Raw genomic sequence first — 24,694 nt, 5'->3', positions numbered from 1 at the left:
GACTTTCTCCAAAAAGTTGCATAGAAAAAGTACCAACTCCAAAATTTTTCTTAAACCAGAAAAAAACGTTAAAATATCCTTCACAAATAGATAGACAGTTTTATTAAAAGAAATTCATTTCGATTGGTCAGTTTATAAGGCAGTTGAATGATATATTATTTATATATGTTATATAGAATGCTTCGATCTAAACAATTTGCTCGGATATTGTACCGTTTTCTTAGACAAAAAGCTATATCAAATTTCTGAACATATCTTGTCAAAAAGGTTTTTCATAAAAGGACTTAATGGCTTGATTTTGAACGATATACAATAGTAGTACGATCAGAACAATTACTTCGGAGATTATACCGCTGTCTTGGACAATAATCCATGACAAATTTCTTGAAAATATTTGTTCAATTAAAAATGTCTTCCATACAACGACTTGATTTTAAACGATCAGTTTGTAAGGCAGCTATATGCTATAGTGGTCCGATCTGAATAATTTATTGGAAAATAGTAATGTTATCTTAGACAACAATCCATGCCAAATTTTGTGAAGATATCTCGTCAGATAAAAATGTCTTCCATACAACGACTTGATTTTAAACGATCAGTTTGTAAGGCAGCTATATGCTATAGAGGTTCGATTTGTACAATTTTTTGGAAAATAGTAGCGTTTTCTCAAACAACAATCCATGCCAAATTTCATTGAGATATCTTGTCAAATAAAAAAGTTTTCCATACAAGGACTTGATTTTGAACGAACGATTTGTATGGCAGCTATATGCTATAGTAGTCCGATCTGTACAATTTTTTGGAAAATAGTAGCGTTATCTCAGACAAAAATCCATGTCAAATTTCGTGAAGATATCTACTCAATTAAAAAAGTTTTTCATACAAGAAAATGGGAGAAAAAGATGTTGCCAAAAATTCAGATTAATATCTCAAAAAATCCGCCAGGTTAGCACACTCTTACATTGCAAATGAAATATATTTGCGTGAAATAACAAAATTTTCAACAATTCTGCTATTCGACTTAAGCGTTTATACCTTTAAACAACGGAATACAGCTAAGGCTTTCGTCTCTACTGTAACTTTTCAAGTGCACCTAAAAGTATGCTATCTCCCACTCAAATAAACGAATGAGATGTAAACAGCACATTCACTTACCCAAACACTTACATCTTGCACACAAACACACTTATACCCATACACACAAAGCTTGCACCGCAGCATAACAATCACTAGAATTTAATTGTCTTCGGCCGTTTCGAGAGCAGCTAAGCTGAAAGATGTGCCACTAGGCCAGCACTAGCGGCTGATGCAATTCGCACAACATGCCGAGTAAGGCCGACACATCGACAACACAATCGCATTTATGTTGTACAAATGTTTGTTGTGGCATTGCGAACATTTCAATTAACGCTGCCGACGTCTATGCGGCGGGTAGAATCAAATGCAGCGCAGCGTTTGCCGTCTTATGTTACTCTCTTCGATTATTTTGCGCACAAAGAAGCACTTTCCCGCGCCAAATCGCACAGATGTACATATGTATGTGTGCGTATTATATGTGCATATAGTAAAGTGTATCATTACGATCATCTATGGAATTTGACCATATTGAATTCGAGCTGAAGCGAATGGCCGCGGCGCTGGCGCAACGCTGTCCGCTGTCCGCTGTCCGCCGTTCGGCGCTTGGTGTTAATGCCCACTTTACAATGGCCAATGCAATATCAACGACTTGTGTCGGCAGTTCGAGCGTGATTAGCGCGCATTTTTTGCAGATGTTGCACATTTCTTAAAAGCCACAGCCAAAGCGGCGGCCGCAGCCGCAAACCGAGCGCAACAGGCCCAAACTGCAGCTACAGAATTTCACTATAAAACATTGGCGGACCTGGCTTTGTTTTTTAGTTTTATGTTCCGTTGCGGACGAAGTGATTGATTGTGGTGCAACTGATAGCCACACGGTGTGCATAAATATATATGTTTAGTGGTCAAGCGGTACTTTAGTGCAGCAAAAGTAAAGAAAAAGAAACGAAACGACAATGCGTGATACAAAAATAACAGAAGTGACGCTCGAACAAAGGTGTTGACATTGCTAAATTCTGTGCTAGTTTAGTTAATAAGTTGTTGTTGTTGTTGTAATTTTTTAAAGCTGCAAAAAACTAAAAGGAAGTAAAGAATTGAATTTTCTTGGAGTTATTTTTTTTTTTCAAAAGTCGATTAGATGATAAAAATATATAAATTTAAGTAATAAAATTCAATTTATATATAATAAAAAAATTTAAATTTTAATTAATGTAATTTTTTTTAATTTTCAAGATTTTTTTATTTAATTTTATTTAATTTCTTTTATCAAAAAAATAATTTTTAGTTATTTACAAATTAAGTGTAATTAAATAAAAAAATCTATTTAATAACGTTATTAAAATTATTTCAATAGAAAAAAAAATTAAATTCATTTTGATTGATTTAAAACATTTGGTTTTGATTAAAATTTTACACAAAAAAAAAAAAATTACAAATTAAAAAAATTATTAAGAAACTAATTTTAATTAAGATAATTTTTACAAATTACAAATTTATTTTGTATATTTTTTTGATTTTACTAATTTATTTAAATTAATTTTATATCATTTCATTTATGAAAAAATTAATTTTGAATTTAAAATTTTTTACAAATTATTTCACAAGAAAATAATAAAAATGAATTTGTGTGACTTAAAAAATTTATACAAAAATTAATTTTGATTAATTTTATTTTTTTACACAAAACCAAAAGTTTGGCAATAAAAGTAAAATTAAAAAATTAAAAAAATCAATAAGAAATGAATTTTAATTAAAAATATTTTTTCAAACTCCAAATTTATTTAATTTAAATTAGTTTTGTATCATTTGTTTTTTTCATTAAAAATTTAATTTTTAGAAATTTAATTAATTAATTAAATTAAATTAAGAAACTTAAATTATTTAAATAAAAAAAAAAGTTTTAAAATTGAATAAACGAAAGAAAATTAATTACAAATTTAATTAAACTGTTATAATTAATTAATAATTATATTCATTAAATTCAACTATTATCTTAAATTCCATTAATTATATTTCAAAAATAAAATAAAATTCAATTTAAAAAAATATATTTATGTGCTTAAAGAAAATTAAATTAATTAAGAAATCATAATTTGAGTATACCATATAACTATAGTACAATTTATTAATTTTTTTATAATTTTAATTATTATTTTAATTAATTGTTTTAAATTAAATTTGAATTGAATCTTAATTTAATTAATATTAAATTTGAAAAATATATCCATATAAGGGCATAAATTAAAAAATAATAAAATTAAATAATTTAGGCAGCATTAATTTAAAATGATTTTCTTGCTGACAAAATAATTTAAAAACAATATAATTAAATAAAATTAAGAGAATGCAAAAAATTAATTCAAATATAACAACTGAAACGTAAATTATTGAGTTAACCATATTTATTGTTAATTAAGTTTATACATTTTAATTATTTTCTTCTTATTTTTACAATAAATCTCATTTTTTTTAAATTCTGAATTAGTCTTGTTCGAATGCCCCTCAATTAACTAAATTTTAATAAATATTTAATTTCCTATTTTCCAGATATAAAATCCAGCCACGGAAAGATGTCGAACAGGCGCTGGCGTCACCCGATTTCGATCCGTTCGCCGAACGCAAAGTGGCACATCCAACCACGTGAGTACCACTAAGCGGCGCTCAAATTAAACAAAATAATTATATTTTAATTTCTTGTATGATTCTAGTGATAATGAGACTCTCACGCATTTGCTGAAGGCCTCACTGGGCACCGGCATTCTCTCCATGCCGATCGCCTTCATGTACTCAGGCATTGTGCTTGGCATCTTCGCCACCATCTTCACAGCTTTCATCTGTACACACTGCAGTTATGTGCTGGTGAGTACCGCAAATTTATACCGTAACACACAGATATACCTGTACATACATACGCAGACATGCAATGTTAAATGCGCGTAGAAACATATGTACACGTGTGCATTAAACGCGAAGTGGCAGAGAAATTGAAAGAAATTGCAAATATGTAGCCACCATATATGTATGTATGTATGTATGTATATAGTAAGTATGAGTGTGTTTCTGCATTTACAAATTGGATACAAATGCCCTTGTAAGCACGCAACTACATCGTAAACGTTTTTTTGTGTTATTTACAGGTGAAATGCGCCCACAAACTCTACTACAAGTCGCGTCGCACGGAGATGAGCTTCGCCGAAGTTGCTGAAGTGGCATTTTTGAATGGGCCAAAATGGGCACGTGGTTTTGCGCCAGTTGCCAAATTTTCCATACTGTTCGGACTGTTTTTGACCTACTTCGGCACCTGTTCGGTGTATACCGTTATTGTGGCGAAGAATTTCGAACAGGTATGTGTGATAAATGTTAAAATAAAAGTTAATAAAATTAAAAAAAAATTAAAATAATAAAAAAATTAAAAAAATAATAATAAAAAATTAAAAGTAAAAATAAAAATAAATTGTTTAAATCTAAATAATAAAAACATATATAATAATAAAAAAAATTTATAAATATATTAAAATTTTTTTAATATTTTAATAAAATAAAATAACCTTTTTTTCATAGTAAATGCAAATATTTTAAAAATATAAAAAAATTAAATAAAAATAGATATAATATAACGCAGACAAATATAAAAATGTCGTTATATATTTTAAATAAAGTAATTTTTATTAACTATAAAAAATATTTTTGCGTGTTTATATACAAATGTACATATGTAAATTATGGAAAAATACAAATTGTAAAATTTTAATAAATTTATATAAATCAAAAATAAAACTAAATCAAATTGTAAATAAATAAATAAAAATATTTTTTTAAATAAAATAAATAAACTGAATGCAAGGTTTTAATCTCAAACATATTAAAAATAATTTAAATCAACTTTTTTAACACTAGTTAATATTGAAAAAAACAAAAATAATTATAACAAAATAAGAAATAATTAAATTAAATTAAAAAAAAATCTGACTAAAAACTTATGAAAATTAATTATAAATATTTTTTATTAAATTATTTAACAACATTTGATTTTTAAAAATAATTAAATTAAATTAAAAAATTATGAGAATTAAAAGCAAATATTTTTACACAAGTATATCCAAAAAGTAAAAAAAAAATAAAAAAAAATCACTTAAATAAAATTAAACATTATTACAAATTTACAAATTTTATTAACAATAAAAAATATTTTTCTTTTATATACGCATTTAAATTAAATACTAAACTCCAATTTTCCTTCTACTATCAAAGGTCATGGAACATTGGTTGGGCTATCAAATTTCACTGCGCCTGCTCATCTCCGCACTACTCATACCGCTAATTCTACTCTCGTGGATACCGAATCTCAAATACCTCGCACCCGTCTCGATGGTAGCCAATCTCTTTATGGGCGTCGGTCTTGGCATTACATTCTACTATCTCGTCATTGACTTGCCACCGGTAACAACACGCGAATTCGCCAATGTCTCCACCATACCGGCTTTCTTCGCCATCACCATATTCGCCATGGAGGCAATCGGTGTGGTTATGCCGCTGGAGAATAACATGGAGAAACCACGTCACTTCCTCGGCATTTGCGGCGTGTTGAGTCAGGGCATGTCTGGTGTGACTTTGATCTATATGGCGCTCGGTTTTCTCGGCTATCTGCGCTACGGCACAGCAACAGAGGAGAGCATTACTCTGAATCTGCCGGTGCATGAGTGGTGAGTTGCATGCGCGTGTTATGTTTGTTATGTGTATGTAATAACAATTTGTTGTTGTTTTTTATAATTAACAGGCCCGCGCAAGCTGTCAAGGTGTTGATCGCTTTGGCTGTGTACTGTACATTCGGTCTGCAATTCTACGTGTGTCTCGAAATTGTCTGGGATGGTATCAAGGATAAGTGCAAAAAGCGTCCAATATTGGTGAATTATGTTTTGAGGTGAGTTTTTTTCTGGAGATCTATCGAAAATTATTGAATTAATTTTTTTATGTTTTTTAATTAAAAACTTTGAGTGGAAAAATTTTGTTATTATAATTACATAGTCTTTGATTTTAATTTAATTTTTTTAACTTAAATTAAAACTAAATAATTTTGTCATATTAATTTTTTGTTTTAATTTAAAAATATTTTAAATTTGGTTAAATGAAAATTTTTTTATATTTCCAGGAAATTTTTTTTGGAGATTCGAAAATTATTTAAATTATTGTTGAATTTTTTTAACTAAAAATGTTGTTTAATTATATAAAGTTAAATAAATTTTGATTTGTAATTAAAATTTACGAATTGTACTTGATATTATTTTACTTCAATTACAAAAAAAATTTTTTGAATAATATTTTAATACTTTTTTAAGGTTTTAGAATTTTTGTAAATTAAATTTTTATATATTTTGAGGTGATTTTCCTTAAAAAAATTTGATACATCTCTATATAAAATTTCGAAAATTTTTTAAATTTATTTTTTTATGTTTTGATATGATTTTTTAAAAATTATTTTTTATGTGTTTTTTTTTTAACTAAAAACGTTATTTAAAAAAAAAATTGTTAATTGAAGTTAAATAATTTTCGAATTGTAATAAAAATTCTTAAACTTCTATAAAAAAAATTCAAACTAAAAGAAAATATTTGAAAAAAATTTAAAAACGTGTAATCTTGGATTTAAAAAAATTATTTAATTTAAATTAATTATTAATTATTATAATTAATAATTTTTTTATTTAAAATATGTATATTAAAAAAATATTTTTTTTTAATTTTGGAATTAAAAAGATATTTAATTTAAAAATTAATTCTTAATTTTGTATTATTTGTTATAATTAGAAATATTTTTTATTTTTTAATTTTTTAATTCCAAGATAAGAAGTTTTTAATTTTTTAATATTTTTTTTTTAATTTAGGTTAATTTTTAATTAAAGTTGTTTGCATTTTTTTATTAATTTTTTGAAATTTTTTAAAATATATTCGTCTTTAATTCCAGAACCGTGCTCGTCACTGCCGCCGTTGTATTGGCCGTTTCCGTGCCCACCATAGCGCCGTTTATGGGTCTCATTGGTGCCTTCTGCTTCTCCATACTTGGTCTCATATTCCCCGTAAGTATTCAATCGCACACACACACACGAAACACACTTACATAAGTACACAGTCAAAATATTTATTTAATACATGTTTTATTATTTGCTTGCAGGTTTTTATCGAGCTCATCACCCATTGGGACACCGGTTTCGGTGCCTACAACTGGATTCTATGGAAAAATGTCATCATTGGTTTCTGTGGTGTGGCAGCTCTCATTTTCGGCTCCATGAGCGCCATCCAAGACATTATCAAAGTGTACTCGAGCGATCCCAATGCTAGTGTTGATATACAAGAGGCCATCAACAACATTACAACAACCAGGCTTTAAGCTACAGTATACATATTATCAGCAATCTCCGGCTGTGTGGAGAGTTTTCTTTTTTTTTTAAGAAAAAGAGCGCGCTTTTGTTGCATGTATTCGCACCGCAAATCACTACGTCACCGCTATACCGTTGGATAATTTAATTGAATTTTAATTTTTTATTGTAAAGTACAAAATAAATAATGTATACATATTTGTCGCTAGTAGCTCTACAATGTATACCACATATGTATTTAGTATATAAAAGGTTATATGCCTGTATACATATGTATGTATAGTTTAGGCAGTGAAAACAAGGTGCAACATTTTTTTTTAGATTAAAAAGACAACGGAAACGTATATTATGTATAGAAGTGCCTCTTTCTGTGTCTAAACAACATTTGTTTTAGTTATGCACATACATACATATATACAAGCAAATTTTTAGCACTACATTGCCACTCTGGCAACTGTACTGTAAGTAATTGTAGTTAATGATTTCCGTTTATTCAATTTCAATGCATCCTATATACATATATACATACATATACATAGTAAACGCTAAGTGAAATGCTAGATGCTAGTAGAATTCCTAATTTCCAACTAAATAGTTTTAATTTTGCTGCAAATATATATGTATTGTATTTGAAATACATGTAACAACTACCAATACATGTAATGATTACTAATTATTCATTATGTTTTATTGTTGCAAGTTGCTTTTGTACACTAAATAAGTAGTTAACTTGAAAGGAATTGTATTTTTTATTGTGTTTTAAAATATTTTTTGCTTTGTTTTTGTAAAATTTCACTAAATAGTATTCGATATCCGTAAGCCATCCATACTAAATTACTCAGCATATATTTTATCGAAATATTGTAAAAAAAAATATTTAGTAATTAAAGTAAAGAAGTGAAATCTTTTAAATATTAAATATATTGCTTTAGGTTGTATAAGCAAAAAATTAAAAAAAAAAAACTTAATATTATTTCTGTGTTAAGGGGTTGGGCAGGCTAGACTCAAAAAACCAAAACAAAAAAGGTTTGGTTTATTGAGAAGCCTAGTCTTTCAATAAACGAAACATTTTATTTTGTTTTCAAGTACACTTTATGGTCCAAATAACCATATTCGATGGGTAGCATATTTATAAAAGAAGCACCAGCTGTTCTGTTGAATCATACGGATTAGTTAGATGCACCACGAAAAGCTTTCAATTTTTTTCCCGTCGACCAGACCTTTTGTCAAAGCCAAGTCGATGTCCTTTGTGAAAAAAGTACTCGGTAGTTGTAAATAAAACGCAAAATATTTAATTATTCATCAATATTTATTTTGACACCTTCAAGGTAATCCCTACCAGATGTAATACATTTCTGCCAAAGATTTTTCCAGTCCTCGAAACACTTTTCATAAGCACTTTTTGGCATGGCCTTCAGCTCCCTCAGCGAATTTTCTTTATCTCTTCGATCGGCTGAAAATGCGCTCCACGGAGCGTCAATTTCAGTTGGGGAAACAAGAAGAAGTCACGTGGAGCCAAATCTGGTGAATACGGGGGTTGATCGATGGTATTCATTGCGTTTTGGCTTTAAATTCGGTCACAATCGTACTCTTTTTGAAAACAAAAAATCAGCCTTATTGGGAAGATTCAAGCAAGAACGCATTTCTTACCCAAAATATCAACCCAAATCCTTCGAATGGACTTGCAAGAGATGTCGAGTTCTCTTGCCATCTCTCTAACACTTGTCGGACGGTTTTCCAGCACCATATGCTTCACTTTATAATATTTTCATCAATTGAAGAGGTCGTAGGTTGTCCAGAACGTGGCATATCTTCAGCGATCTCTCTACTGTCTTTGAAGGCTTTGTACCACTCGTAGGCTTGTGTTTTTGTTAAAACTGAATCACCATAAGCATTTTCCAATATTTTTGTTGGAAATACAAAATTTGAGACAAATTCTTTTTATATATATATTTTTTTATATATTTTTATCCATTTTAAAAATCGTAACGCATTACTGAAGTGTACCGACTTAAACAGCCGCTGTAAACAAACTGGTTAACAGATCGCGCTCATATTTGGCAGAGTAATTAAGGACAGTCCTACAAACTTGCAAAATACATTTTTTTGAAAAATCATTTACCTGGCGAATTTTATTACAAATTCCGAGTGCTTTTTTGTCACAATATACATATTTGATATTATTTTTAGGGAAAGAAGTGATTCCGAAGATTGGCAATACATATTTGATATTATTTTTAGGGAAAGAAGTGATTCCGAAGATTGGCACAGGAGTCGACATTTATATTAGTATTAATAATTTAAACACTCCTTCCATGTTGAGTAATGTTTGAAAAAGAAAAATTCAAATCCTTTTTCATTCATTACATCAAGAATAAACTGTTAACATTAGATCTTTTCTGAGTGCTCTAAAGTGGCCTAACCCCTTAACCAGCTTGGAAGAGACCGAGAATATTTAGCAGCGCCAAAAAGCATTGTGGTTATGAATAACATTTTAAACTACGCGTAATTGTTTGAAACAATGTGGTGAATTAATTCATACTCAACAATATAATCACAACGAGGTGAATTCATAAATATTCAACTGTGCCTCATTTGCATATACTATCTCATCAAATTTGACCCCAGCTGACAAAAATAAAATAATATAAAAAAAAAAAAATAATATAAAAAAAAAACTAAAAACAAATATTTAATATTATAAACAGGCTCTTGAGTAAATACAAGCTGTCAAAAATTAATCTAATTTCCCAAACACTTGAAATCATCGGCTAAGATCTTGTACAATGCCTTCAGCAAAATTTAGTTTTTTTGATTTCGGCTCATTTTTGGAGCGCTATTTGCTTAATTGTTCCACAGATTCGACGCCCTATTCATAAACACATGTGTGTGGACCAATCTCTAGTAATGATGAGTTTTATAAATGTCAGATCCTCAGCTACTTAGTCCAGCACCTCTTTTGCGACCTTTATTCTAAGTAGGTTTGCAAAAGATTCAGATATTTTGATCAGAGACTAGTCTTAGTAAACAGATAACGCAAGATATGTTGAGATCCTTTGCTCTCTCTCTCTGATAAAAACACAACAATCTGCAAGCACTGCTTCTTTAAATGTTTCGTTGTTAACGTCATTAACAGAAGTGGATGGACAACTCGCTTGAGGCAAGCTTTCGATGATTTCATGACATTCACTTAATGCTTTGTGCCACTGAAATAATTGTGTTCGCAATAAAGCGAAAAAATATTATCATTTCGGTTTATACGCGCAGTTTGAATGGAACAATTCGGGTCAAATTTGATGATAACCATAGATACTGAATGTATGTGGACATGAGACTTACTTTTTAAAGTAATACATAACTATCTGTTAAATAAGTAAATACCGGCGCTAAAAAGTCATAACAGTTAAATTCGATTTTAAAAATTTGTAAAGCTAGTTTTGAGTGCCTAAAAACATATTTTTCAACTTAAAGTGTTCAATTTTTCGAAGACTCAACAAATACACCGCTGAAATTAAAGAAAATCTGACTTGTCGTTAAAACAAGAATTCAACTGTGTTCGATCACGTTTTTAGCCTTTATAGTTATATATAAATATTTATATGTCCATATAAACATATGTATGTAATATTCTTTTTGATGTGTTATTTTTTTTAATAAAAGCCTGTTGAGATGCTGCTGAATATTACATTTAAAACAAAGTAGTTTGATTTTTCCATCGGAAATTGTCATTTGGAAAAAACTGTTTCACTTTATGCCGATATATTGAAATTATCCTTTCATATTCTCCAATTTCGATTTTTTTCCTCTTTGAACAACTTTATACTAGCGCCAGATTAAAATCTAGAATTTTACTCAAACTATGTGGATATGTAAGATAATTATGTGAGGGTCAAGTTTCGTTAAAGAAGAATTTTTTCAGTTAGTACAAAGGATGTAGCAGTAGATTAAACGCCTAAAAATAGCCGGAAGGTGGTATTCAGTCTGAAGGATAGTAGTAATCATTGGAAAACTGAACTCTCAGGAGAGTGACTAGAACACTTTGAGTACTTCCAAGAGACTAAGTAAATGAACTATTTTTAGTAATCAAATTCTTTAGCGGAACTGCTGCTCCCACTGATCTGTAAAATTTAGTGGTATATACCCTATTAAATGTTAACGCACAAGGATTATTCGATTCTATATTATATTCTATCTTATTATGATCTGTTGGATAAGCGAACAATTATACTTAAGTAGTCTTGTCTTACTTTATTCGTCGACATTCTTGAATTTTTTTCTCTCTATCCGAAATGGAATTGATTCACTAGAGATATGGTATAATACCCGGTGTGCCGGTATGAGGTAAGCTCAAATGTGTTGGTAGGGAAAATTTGTTGTGCATAAGCCTTACTTTTTTTTCTTTTTCGTCGTCATGACACCTGCCAAACATCCTCAATAACCTTACAGTCATTGAAAAAGCAACATTATACTTTTTCGTTGTGTTGAAAATGTCAAATTTTGTATCGAACAGTAATGATTTGCATTAATTTTTAGTTTGCATTTAAAGAAATGTGCTGCAGAGTGGCATAGAATGCTTGTCGAGGCATATGATGATCATGCTCTATCAGAAGCAATATGCAAAAGATGGGTTCATCGGTTCAGATATAATGATTTTGATGTGAGAATTGAAGAGCATGGAAGACCACCAAAAAAGTTTGAAGACGCCGGATTGCAAGCAATATTGGATAAAGAAGATACCTTGAGTCAAAAGAAAATGGCAGCCATGTTAAATATTGCACAACAAATAATTTAAGGCCGTTTGAAAGCTATGGAAACGATTTGAAAGTGTGGAAATTGGCTGGTACATGAATTGAATGAAAGACAAATAGAAAACCGAAAAAAAATTGTCAAATTTTGCTTCAAAGATACGAAAGAAAATCAGTTTTGCATCGAATGGTCACTGGCGATGAAAAATGAATTTATTTTAAGGATCCTAAACGGAGAAAATCATAGGTTAATCCGGGACAACCATCAAAATCGACTGCAAAAACAAATCGATTCGGTAGGAAGGCAATGCTCTGTTTGGTGGGATCAGAAGGGTGTGTATATCAAGAGCTTCTAAAACCTGGTGAAAGTGTTAATACTAATCGCTACAGATCAACTTGAGCCAAGCATTGATCAAAAATCGACCGGAATGAGCCAGAAGGCACGGCAAAATAATTTTGTTACATCACAATAAAACTGCATACAAAGCAAAATTAGTTCAGGTCACAACCTTGGCTGGGAACCGCCACCCCATCCGCCGTATTCGCCAGACATGCCACCTTCCGATTACCATTTGTTTTCATCGATGCGTCACGCATTAACCAACGAGCACTTCGATTCCTACACAGAAGTCGAAAATTGGATGCCTGATTGGTTTGCATCAAAAGAAAAACATTTCTATTGGCTTGGTATCCACAAATTGCCAGAAAGATCGTAAAATTGTGTAAATGGTCAATACTTTTAATTCATTTTCACAAAAAAATTTTCATTTCATACCGATACACCTGGTATTTGGAATTGCTGTCCAATCAAAGTCATGAACGGTATTCAAAGATTGAAAGGACTTTTTCATTGATTACCTTGAACAGGTCAAATCTATCAAAAGTACTTTTAAAGAGCTTTGTTTGATGGAAGAGATTGAAAATCAATGCTTGCATTTGGAAAAGAAGAAAGTGTTGTTTCGTTTAGAAATCAGTATTCTCCTTCAGTCTCACACGGAACTTCGGAGTGAATGCTCGCTGAAAAGAAATAGAACAATGAAGATGTTATTGTCGTGACTGAGACCAATCTGGAAGCATAAGACTAATCGTATTGCATAAATAGCACCGAAAGAAGATCCCTAAATTTAATGTATCGTTCTCGAAAGGCAAGTTTTGCCAAAAAAAAATCTCAAAGGCAACACGAACAATTCAAATTTTAAGTAATGGTTCGAAGTTAGAATTTATTAAAGTAATAGTTTGAAAAACGTTTGTGGGTGTGTGTACTGACTACCGAGTTAGCTTGTGGTACATTTTAGCCAAGTGACGAACCCTCCGTTTTCTACCCAATCGGCATAAGCGACCTTTGAAGACTATTCTACAAGTATACAAGTTCTTTAATTAGGATTCTTAATAAAGAAAATAAAAAAGTATATAGACAGGCGATAACATCTATATATTTATTTATGCATTACACCAATAGTACATGAGATACATACATATTTATGCTACACAAATTTATTTCTTATAACGTGCAATTATTATTTCTAAGATAAATACAATAAAAGCAATAAATTCACCGGCGAAAAGTAAATAGAAAACAATACCAAATTTTTCCAAATCCAAACTCTTAGGATTACCGCCACGCTGTATTTTCAACGGTCCATTGGAATCCGTAAGAGCATTGCCATACCAACGTGAGATTAAGCCACTACTGCGTACCATCGCGATGACTTTGTTGAAGGGCTTTACGAGATACGAATGATGCTGAAAGTAAGCACAAATCTCCGGTAGCTGAACCGTTTCGGGAACCTGATCGAAAGCGCCAATTATCTGGCGCTTGCGTTCAAAGTAATGCATACGCGCAATAGTCGCCAGTGTTGCCACATTGCCAGTCGAATTCAAAAGCTCCTCAAAGATCGAACTCACATCTGAAGAATTAAGCCATTTTATGCGGTTTTCGGGTATACGCATGTCAGGCAGCCAATATGTCAGATTCATTGTGCTGTGCACCAAAAATGTATAATTATTGCGCTGTAAATCGTTTATGGTGTGTGGCAAGCCTGGTGACGGCCGATTGTACGAAACGAACAATTTTGCTTGATATGCGCTGCTGATAAACACAAAGCCGACGTACCAGAAAGTAATACCGAAGCGTACCAAGTAATTTCTGGTTAAAACTGCACGAGGTTCGCCGAAAATGCTGCCAATGATGTCCAACCAATTGCCGTATTGATAACGCAAGTGTAGGACACACATAAATAAAATGACGGTGGCAATCATCAGCAGCAGCGCTAGCCAAGTATTCAACTGGAAGGGATCCAGCATCCACATGAGGTCGGGCGGTGGTGGATGTCGCTTAACAATAACAACCAAAGCGGTGGTGAAATACGATAGACCCTCCTCCAAGAAGTTAATGCGATGTGCAGCATAAAAGAAGTAACCCATAAGTACGTCAACCTGGTTTTGATCCAGTAGATAGTAAGGACCCGTCATTGTACCGTTGGGATAAACATCACCGCATTCATAGGCAGGACTTATAATCGGTTCTATGCGAAAATTCAAATGCTCGGCAAGGGCGTTCAATAGTTTCGCCTCGACACCTTTCATTACTAGCGTACCGTTTTTAGTATCTTTATGGTAAGCGAAAAATGGCGGCACATTACGCGATAAGACACGTAGGCTGCAATTATGAAAGTTTGTCAATTTATTTGGAAAGAGTTCGGCGTTATTGAAATGTCCATTTATAAAACGATTTACAATTGTCGGCTTTACAACGCGGCAGTGCTCTTTACTGAACACTTCGAACGAGTACACTGCATAGCCTTTGGCTTCGGTGTTCGGCGTTATAATGATTACATCGATAATGTTGCGTGAGAACATTTTTTCTAGAATTTTCTTTATATGCCAGGCAGCATTATTTTCCTTGACTTGTTCTAAGATAATGGCATAGTAGCCTGCGTTGCTGCTGAAATGCTTCTTTTTGTACGGCAAAATGTTTCTAAATGAGAAGAGAAAAACATGCGAGTGAAGCATGACAATAAGTACACAAATTCACATTTGTATGGGAGCACAAATTTTACTCTTTCACAAATATTAACATCGAATGGTTCAAAACTCACAAGTACATGATAATCCTAATAGAACCTTGAACCCCTTCTTGATCTAAAAACGTTCTTTATTTCAGAATGAGGTTTAATTTTAGATTTATTCAAATTATGACAACCTTCTTTAGAAACAAAAAATATCTTGTGGTCTTTGAGGATCTAAGGGGTCAATCAAGTAAATATTTGAACTCTTATTTCCAAAAGAAAACGTCATTCACTTGTCCATCCCTGTCAATTGCTAGCGAGGCGTATACATACGTATGTTCTTCCACTGGCACAGAGAAAGTTCTGTGACTTACGTGTCGGCCTAGAGATACGCTGGCAGTCCCAATGCCGAGATCGGTTGCGATAGAAATCATTGACAATCTTTGAAACAAAAACACGCATAAGATTTGGAAACTGGAACATTGTGACCTTGCAGAGTTAACAGGAAGAAATAGAGGGTAGTCGAAAAAGTCTTTTCGTATTTCTAATTAAACTTCAACTTAATTTTTTTATATTTATAATGAACTTTACTAAACCAAATATGTACTATTTTGATCGACCACTTTTTGCCATTTTTCTGCTAGAGACATTATGGAATAATGAAAAATATTGCTGGTTTCTTGGCGAAAAACCGCGACAAGTAATTTTCACATGCTTCTCTTGAAATCAACTTTACTCCATTAAGGGAGTTCTGCATTGACCGAAACCAATGGTAGTCCGATGGTGCAAGGTCAGGGCTATATGGTGGATGCATCAAAACTCACAAGTATAAGCCAAGCTCTCCCAGTGTTTAGCGAGTCATCAAAATTGTGTGCGGTCTAACGTTGTACTGATGGAAGACGAAGGCCTTTCTGTTGATCAGTTCTGGTTTTTGTTTTTTTTTGATTGCTTGCTTCAATCGCATCAGTTGTTCATAGTAAAATGTAGAATCAATCGTTCGACAAGGCTGGAGCAGCTCATAGTGAATGATTACTTTCCAACCTCAGCAAACACTCAGCATAACCTTTCGAGGCATCAATCCTGGATTTGCGACGGTTTGTTAAGCTTCACCACGCTTGGACCACGATCTTTTTCGCACATTATTGTCGTGTTTGATTCACTTTTCGTTTCCGTTCGCTACAGAAATTTCATTTTGTTTCAGCAAAGAATCGCAGATGTTAATTCGGTCCATTAAATTTACCACAGGCAATTCATGTGGTACCCAAACATCGATCTTCTTTTTGTAGGCAGCCTTTTTTAAATGGTTTAGAACCGTTTTATGATGAATGTGAAGTTTCTTAGCGACGTCACGGCTGCTTATGTGACGGTCATAGTCAATCTTTTTCATAATTTCATCGACTTTTTCAAATATAGGTTGACTAGATCGAGGTGGATCTTTCACATCGAAATTTCCAGAACAGAAGCGAGTGAACCATTGTTGCGCTACACGAACCGATACAGCTTTGTCTTCGTAAACTTCACAAATTTCATTGGTGGCTTGCGTGGCATTCTTCCCTTTTTTATACAAAAATTTTAAAATATAACGAATTTCTTCATTATTTTCACTCATTTTTGAACAGATTTTCGACTTCGCTAGAGCTTGGAGTAACTTTACTCAAATTCTCTCTGTCTGTTTGTAAAATCCACATTTTCGTTCTCTATTTGTTAGGTGACTACCAGACCTTAGGGTATTAAATCAATTAAAGGTGAAGTCGACCTTTATTAGCAAATTTTTGTCTGCTATGAAGATTCATGTGGTTTGCCAAAGATGGTGTAAATTGATTATTATTGCATTGTTCAAATATTCCGAACATGCGTTAGAAGCTACTGACCTTATGCTTCTTTTTCCCATACATACATATGTCATTCATTTGATGCTTAAGCAATACAATAATTATTTATTTTCACACAAATATGTTTTGTCCAACTTTGTTCCAGAAAATGTAGTTTTTTTCGGGAAGTTCTTCTTCATTACATTAAAATGAAGAAAATTTCAGCCGAAAGGAATCGTATTCTGGTGGAAGTTTATGGTGAACATGCTTTAGCTGATTTTGGCTATGGAGCCGAAGAGCATCCAGAGTTCGCAGAGTTCAAAGCTCGCCAAGTCTATGTAGAGAATCGTTTCAAACGGTTTAAAAAAAGCTGGACACATTCCAAAGCAACTAAATTTGGTGACTTATGAATTGAATCCCATGTCTCTTGCTGATTTTCCACGTCAGAAATGTTGCGTAAACGCTACAAAATAAAGTCGGTATCCAAGACGCCAAGGAAATGTATTTCGTGGCACGAGAGGGGGTACTATGAACTTCTAAAACTTTGTGAAACTATTAATGAAGAACGCGGCAGACAACACTTTCATCAAATTGAAGTGACAGATTCCCAAAAAATGTTCGGAGTTTGCGACTAGACATGAGGCAATAATGTTGCAAGTTCGGTTAAAACTATTTGATTGTGGATGGGAAGCTATACCTAATCCACATTATAACGCTTCTATCGTAATTAGCATCTGTTCAGGTCGATGCAGAACGCCCTTAGTGGAATGCGATTGCATCAAAACGGACTATCAAAAACTGAATTGATTCATTATTGGCTAACAAGCCGGCTTAGTTCTTTTGGGAAGAAATTCCAAAATTTTTAAAAGTTTGGAAAATATTATAGCCTCAGGTAGCAAATCTTTGCATAATACTATTATACATATTTTCCTTAAACAATCGTATAATTTTGAAAAAGAACTGCATGAGTATAGTTATAAACCCTTAGTTCGGTCTTCAGGTCTTCAGCCAAGGGCTCTAGATCAGTAATTTTTTTATTTTGATAACTGTTAAACATTTAGACAAACTTTAAGACACATGGTCGGAGTGACAACGGTATATGAGGGCTTGCAATCAATTCACGGGTTACTTTATAGAAATATTCTATTACTAGAAATTCTTCCAATCAGACTACATATAGAGATATCGTAGAAAACTACACCAGATGTGTTAACAACTCTTCAGATGATGAATTTCGTTAGAAAACGGAATAAAAATCCTGAGCTGAAGACCTAAAACCTCTTGATGCTAATAATATTCGAATTTTGTAACATAATAGGAGAATAAGTTAAACTTTTATTTTTTGAAAGAAATAAATGCAGCTACGTATAATTTATGTGATCCACTCATGCATTGTTCTTTGAACACTTGAACTTGGATAATTTCAGTAAATAATGAAATATCTCAATAACCTATCGTGATGACGATTAATATTTTCATAATTACATTATTTTCTAAAAATGTGTAAACTTACTCCAATGCCTCAAAGGAGTCCACATACCACAAATTGTGCAGAAAATCTTTATTATTGCGTAGATACTTATTACCAATAGTTATGCGAAAGGTTAGTTTAGTCGAATTTCGAAGCGCATCTGTTAGATGGTGTAGAATAACATACTTTCACAATATGGTTCTTTTCAAATGAACACGCACGTGTAATACATTTGTTTTCTCTTCGAAGTATTGCTTGAGGGCTTCTTCGAGAGTCGGACCATGATGATGTGGCCTTAAATGCCATTGTGGTGCTAAAGTGGGTGATTTTGATGCCCCTCGCAAGACAAACACGGCTATGACTGCAAGAATTGAATATTTCACGATTAACATACTGGCTGGACTTCGAAAGTGAAACTGAAAAAATTTCAACTCTTTTCGCAGAAATACCATGGAGAATGTGTAATTATAAAATGTAAAATGCCAATCACGTTAACTGATTGGACTTACGATGGTGTGAAATATTTATGAGAAGAATTTTCAATTTTATTCTTAACGAATAGCTAAATATGAAAGATGTTTAGTTAATTATGAAGAAGTTATTAAAGTTAATGAGCGCAAATATGTGAATGAATATTCAGTTAGTTTATTTATTATAATCTTTAAATTATGTTTATGCCAGCGATTTTTCCAATCCATAAAACACTTTTCATGAAAATTTGTTTATCTCTTTGATTGATTGAAAATAGTTCTATGGAGCGGCAATTTCAGTTTGGGGAACAAGAAAAAATGACACGGAACCAAATCTGATGAATTCGATCTTTCATTAATGGTATTCATTACGTTTTTATACTCTCGCAACAATGTTGCTAAGGAGAGTATTATAGTTTTGTTCACATAACGGTTGTTTGTAAGTCCTAAAACTAAAAGAGTCAGATATAGGGTTATATATACCAAAGTGATCAGGGTGACGAGTAGAGTCGAAATCCGGATGTCTGTCTGTCCGTCATAAGAAGGTTAAGTTCGAAGATGGGCAAAATCGGCCCACTGCCACGCCCACAAAATGGCGGAAACCGAAAACCTATAAAGTGTCATAACTAAGGAATAAATAAAGATATCAAGATGAAATTTGGCACAAGGGATCGCATTAGGGAGGGGCATATTTGGACGCTATTTTTTGGAAAAGTGGGCGTGGTCCCGCCCCCTACTAAGTTTTTTGTACATATCTCGGAAACTGCTATAGCTATCTCAACCAAACTTTATAGGCTCGTTTCCTTCAGGTATTTCCATATACAGTTCAAAAATGGAAGAAATCGGATAATAACCACGCCCACCTCCCATACAAAGGTTATGTTCAAAATCACTAAAAGTGCGTTAACCGACTAACAAAAAACGTCACAAACACTAAATTTTACGGAAGAAGTGGCAGAAGAAAGCTGCACCCAGGCTTTTTTTAAAAATTGAAAATGGGCGTGGCGCCGCCCACTTATGGACCAAAAACCATATCTCAGGAGCTACTAGACCGATTTCAATGAAATTCGGTATATAATATTTTCTTAACACCCTGATGACATGTGCGAAATATGGGTGAAATCGGTTTACAACCGCGCCTTCTTCCAATATAACGCTATTTTGAATTCCATCTGATACCTTTTCTGTATAATACGAGTATATACATTAGGAACCAATGATGATAGCGGAATAAAACTTTACAAAAATACGGTATTTGAAAAATATGTAAATGACGTATAATGAAATCTCGATTATCACTTTATCATGCGAGAGTATAAAATGTTCGGTGACACCCGAACTTAGCCCTTCCTTACTTGTTGGCTTTAAATTCGGTCACAATCGTGGCTCGATGCGATGGTGCATTATCATCTCTTCTAAAAAATTATATTTCTTTATGATAAGCGAAAAGATTATTAACGTTATTTGCACCTCACATACTGTAAAATTCCACGTCGCTGCCTTTACCACAACAAGTTACTGAGACTCGTTGAGTTTAACAAAAAAAATCAAATTCAACTTTTGCTTCTCCATTCATTACAGGTACTTGGCTTGCACTTAACATTGATCTAGATTTCATTGTGGATTTGACATTGAACTGTATCACAATGGTGCACATTATTGAGCATGACACTTCAGCCGTCACGTCAATTTTCTTCGGTCTTGTGTCATAAGCAAATACAAATCAGGTACTTATAATAAGTGGACAATATTTTAATTGTTGAAAAAGCAACAAAAACCATTTTTACATTTAACTATAACGGTAGCTAAAAGACGAAACAAATTAACAAACGAATGCAATTAGTCAAAAGAGGCAAACCACCAATAGCGGTAAAAAAAGAGCAAATATTATTTTAAATTCAGCTTTAGGCATCTTGCCTGTGGTTATAAGCCAATAAAGCAACAAAGTCTTTTACTTTCGATGGTCAAAATAAATGGACGCTAAAGCTCTTTCACGTGACAACTCAAGTGTGCCTTCGGTTGACGATTGTTAGCGTCGTGCAGAATTTGAGCATCGCTCTTAGTTTAACGAGATCTCACTTATATATTGATCTTAAAGACTTTTTGGCAAAATTCATAAATTTTTCTTTCTTCTAAATATTGTGTGGTTATTTAGACGATTTAGTAAACCTTCTTACTAAAATATATAAATTTTGTTAGCATTTTATAAAAAGAAGAGAATTTGCAAAATTTTCTTCTAACTGCAATATGTAACTAACAGTAAAATGTAAACTTACCGTTAAGATGCGGACTGTTTCGACGGTTTATATCAAAAAGTAAGCGTAGTAAAAGTACGCAGCTTCCAGAGTATGTGTAGCGGAGGTTATGGATTTTTGTAGAGTTTCAAGAAAAATACGGATTGAACCTCAGAGAGTTTAGAAAGTTTCTTAACTCTCTAACCTCTTTAGAAAATTTGCTATGTTAATTATATTTAAGTAATGATCCCTTATTTAAATCTATTTTTGTTTACATGTGGAAAAATTTGCTGCTTTTTAGTAGATACAATCACCAGCATGGTTTAAGTATCAGCTAAAATCCTGAAAATAATTGAAATGACTCATAAATATATTCAAGTTAACTTGACAAGAACGGGCTTCTTCTTTAATAATACATATTCCAATGGTAGCTTCAGACTAAATGACAACAATTCAGTCAGACCGAAATTGTGTGCATAACAGAAGTCGCCAAGTGAGCTACTACTCAAGCTAGCAGGTCCATTAACTTTCTGGTGGATAGCTAGCGGCAATTGAAGCTATACGTAATGCTTATAGTTAGTACCACCGTTAGGTTATATAAGGAGGCAATAACTAGACTGGGAGGAAACTCGTTAAAAATCTTCTGTTTACACAGTCGTTCAGGAATAGCAATGAACTCTATAAGAACATATGAAATTTTGGAAAATTACCAACACGAAGTTGATGGTGGACAGCTTCTAGTTTTAGCCAAGAGGGAGCTTACTAATTTTGTAGGGTTTATTATTGATCACCCAGCTCTAAAAAGAATGTACTTTGTTAAGTTGGTACGACTGTCCTTAATTACTACGCCAAATATGAGCGCGATCACTCAACCAGTTTGTTTACAGCAGCTACTTAAGCCGGTACACTTCAGTAATGCGTTACGATTTTTAAAATGGGTAAAAATATCGAACAAAGAATTTTTCTCAAATTTTGTATTTCTAACTAAATTTCGTGTGCTGAATAGTTGCGAATGTTGGCAAAGGCTTACGGTGATTCAATTTTATCAAAAAAACAAGGCTACGAGTGGTACAAAGCCTTCAAAGTTGGTCAAGAGATCGTTGAAAACATGCCTCGTTCTGGATGACCTTCGACCTCATGAACTGTTGAAAATATTAAAAAGGTAAAGGATATGGAGCTTGAAAAACGTCAATCAAGTGTTAGAGAGATAGCAAGAGAGCTGGACATCTCTCGCGAGTCCATGTACATATATATATAATTATTATATCAATTATACCAGATACGAAAAATTCAAGTTAATATGAAGTGATGAAGCCGTTAACATTTTTAGATAATGAAAGTTTAATATTTTTGGAACTACGCATATTCACAAATATATGTATATACGAAAATATGTGAATATGAATATATGTATATTAGGGTGTTTTTTTTTTTTGAAGTATTAATTTTTTTTCAGTCCCGTCACGAAATTTCCTTGGAAATACCCTAAATAAAATTCCCTGAAAATTTAACCCTTAATATTAGCATTAAGAACTGGACCAAGACCTGTAAAAATTTTACATAGAAAGTACACTACAATCGTGAGTTTTTATCTTTAAATTCCTACAGATCAGAGGTATTTTACGGCATCGCCTTGACTTCAGACGCATATTTCTCAGAATTGTTCACTCTACAAAAGTGCCCAGTGCAACAAAGTCGTAACTCACACCGGCGAGGTAGTACGGGGCGCTAAACCCGATTTTTCCAAGAATTTCGCATTTTTTTGTATATATCTTGTAAATGACAGGAGCTATAGAAAAAATGTACATGACAAATTTGTAGGAAATTTTATTTGCTATAAAAAAGGTTCGAGGTCAAAATCACTATCATTAATACTTCTCGAGATATTCGGCTTTTTAAGTAAGGCTTTAAAGAATTTTTATAGATGGTATGTATTAAAAAATCTATGAAAATTGCATACAGCCTTACTTAAAAAGCTCAACACCCTATATTTTATTGATATATAGTTTATTTAATGATATCTATAATTTATATATCATATGTAAGCATATATGTACATATACATACATATGTAAACCTAAACAATTATTTATGCATAGAAAGATATACATTTTCCATCTTCAAAACAGTTAGTTGCAAATAACATTGCTCTCGCACACCAATACACTTGCAGTGTAAACAATAAAAATTTGAAAAATTCGCAAAATTCGCGCAAAACACCCTGAACCATTTATTTCTGTCGGCAAACAAAAGACTTAAGCGACAAACTGCAGTGACGTTCACTTTCAGTAGACCTGCGCAAGTACAGAATGACTACCACATTTGCTGTATGTATGTATGTGTGTATGCAATCCGTTTGAATGGCGCGGCATTAAAATCTCGTGACCAAGTTTCAAGTACAGTAAGCGTGGCGAGCAAAGCTGAGCGCTTGAAATCGATCTCCGGCTCTACAAATCCGTATGTATGTACATATGTACCGCTATAAATGTCTGCACTTATTTATGTTTAAGTACATATACATAAATATATATACTTGTGTCTACAACTAAATAAAGCGTTTCGCCTCATCCGCTTAACCCATTGCGGTTGGCGGCAAACATCAACACAAAGATGCGATCACGCGGCGTTTGCTGGCGGTGTCCGCCACCGCAGCAGTCAAAAATGCTGGCGCTGATTACACAACTCGCCAATACAAATAAAAAGATTAATTATTATAATTTGACTGAAAGACTTGAGCTTGCGCCACCAAAATAGCTGCAAGTGCTGTGTTGAGGTGTTCATTATGTCGTTGTTGAATGCAAACATCGATCCATCGAATGCGATTGATAAACCACCGCTGGCGTGCTGCTGCGTTCTGTTTCTACTTCATTGTCTAGGTTTGCGTTTGATCTGCTGTGGCAGCAGCGGCAGTCGCATCGGTGGCACGTTCACTCACTCAATGCAAAGGCGACGTTTTGCATAGCTGTGATATTAATTAGGTTTTCGAGGAAACATTTGCACCATTCACCATTGAAGCGTTGCTACAATTTGCCTACTATCGCTTCATCGGCTGGTCGTTCATCCGTAGTTTTCGCGCAGCATCGCCTTTTGCTCTAAAAACAATGGAAGTAAAAAAAAATAGAAGAAGGCAATCCCTTTCGAATTTCTGCGGCTACTACCGGTAGCCAAGTACATATTTGTGCCCTGTAGGAAAAATCTTTATTAATCGAAATTTGACAGAAAGAAGATATAAAATTCATATCAGTTTCATTTTAGGCATGAAAACGATTCTTATTATATTGGCTCTAAAACCTTTGGTCTGTCTGTTCCGAAAATACAAAACTTCACCAGTTACGTCTATCCCTGTGAGGACACGCCAGTTGTACACTCCGACTGCAGACACCTCTCTATGTCTTTCGTCTTTGTCTTCTATCAGATGCACTAGATTTCCTCCCTTGGGTCTAGAATCTAATGAGCCTATCGTTGGGGCATCGTCCTTCTTGCTTACGGCATGGCCTTGCCAGCACATTT

At 33.0% G+C, this 24,694-nt stretch overlaps 2 protein-coding genes across 3 annotated transcripts in view; one reads left to right on the top strand and one right to left on the bottom strand.

The window, feature by feature from the left end:
* The window catches only part of LOC120777450 (proton-coupled amino acid transporter-like protein pathetic), a 44,551-nt gene extending 36,335 nt beyond the window's left edge, over positions 1-8,216 (top strand). Inside the window, exons 1-8 of one of the 2 annotated variants that reach the window (XM_040108770.1) lie at positions 1,943-2,071; positions 3,622-3,714; positions 3,783-3,933; positions 4,212-4,418; positions 5,326-5,777; positions 5,852-5,995; positions 7,034-7,145; positions 7,241-8,216. In XM_040108770.1, the coding sequence (XP_039964704.1) occupies positions 2,031-2,071; positions 3,622-3,714; positions 3,783-3,933; positions 4,212-4,418; positions 5,326-5,777; positions 5,852-5,995; positions 7,034-7,145; positions 7,241-7,456 (1,416 nt within the window). In that variant the 5' untranslated portion in view covers positions 1,943-2,030 and the 3' untranslated portion in view covers positions 7,457-8,216. Of the gene's footprint in view, positions 1-1,942; positions 2,072-3,621; positions 3,715-3,782; positions 3,934-4,211; positions 4,419-5,325; positions 5,778-5,851; positions 5,996-7,033; positions 7,146-7,240 lie in introns of those variants that run through there. The other variant, XM_040108769.1, reaches the window with a different exon arrangement.
* A 5,323-nt stretch (positions 8,217-13,539) lies between these two features.
* On the bottom strand, positions 13,540-15,296 carry LOC120777059 (ionotropic receptor 21a-like). The gene is made up of 3 exons (XM_040108172.1): positions 15,289-15,296; positions 13,774-15,167; positions 13,540-13,544 (listed from the first exon to the last, which is right to left on the bottom strand). Exons 1-3 carry the CDS (start codon positions 15,294-15,296, stop codon positions 13,540-13,542), a joined length of 1,407 nt encoding a protein of 468 aa, XP_039964106.1.
* Between the last annotated feature and the right edge of the window lie 9,398 nt (positions 15,297-24,694).

This window comes from Bactrocera tryoni, chromosome 5 (assembly GCF_016617805.1).
Source record: "Bactrocera tryoni isolate S06 chromosome 5, CSIRO_BtryS06_freeze2, whole genome shotgun sequence".
In the NCBI taxonomy this organism is placed as follows: Eukaryota; Metazoa; Arthropoda; class Insecta; order Diptera; family Tephritidae; genus Bactrocera; species Bactrocera tryoni.
Note: the sequence above shows the minus strand (reverse complement) of the source record. Positions and strands in the feature narration are given on the sequence as shown.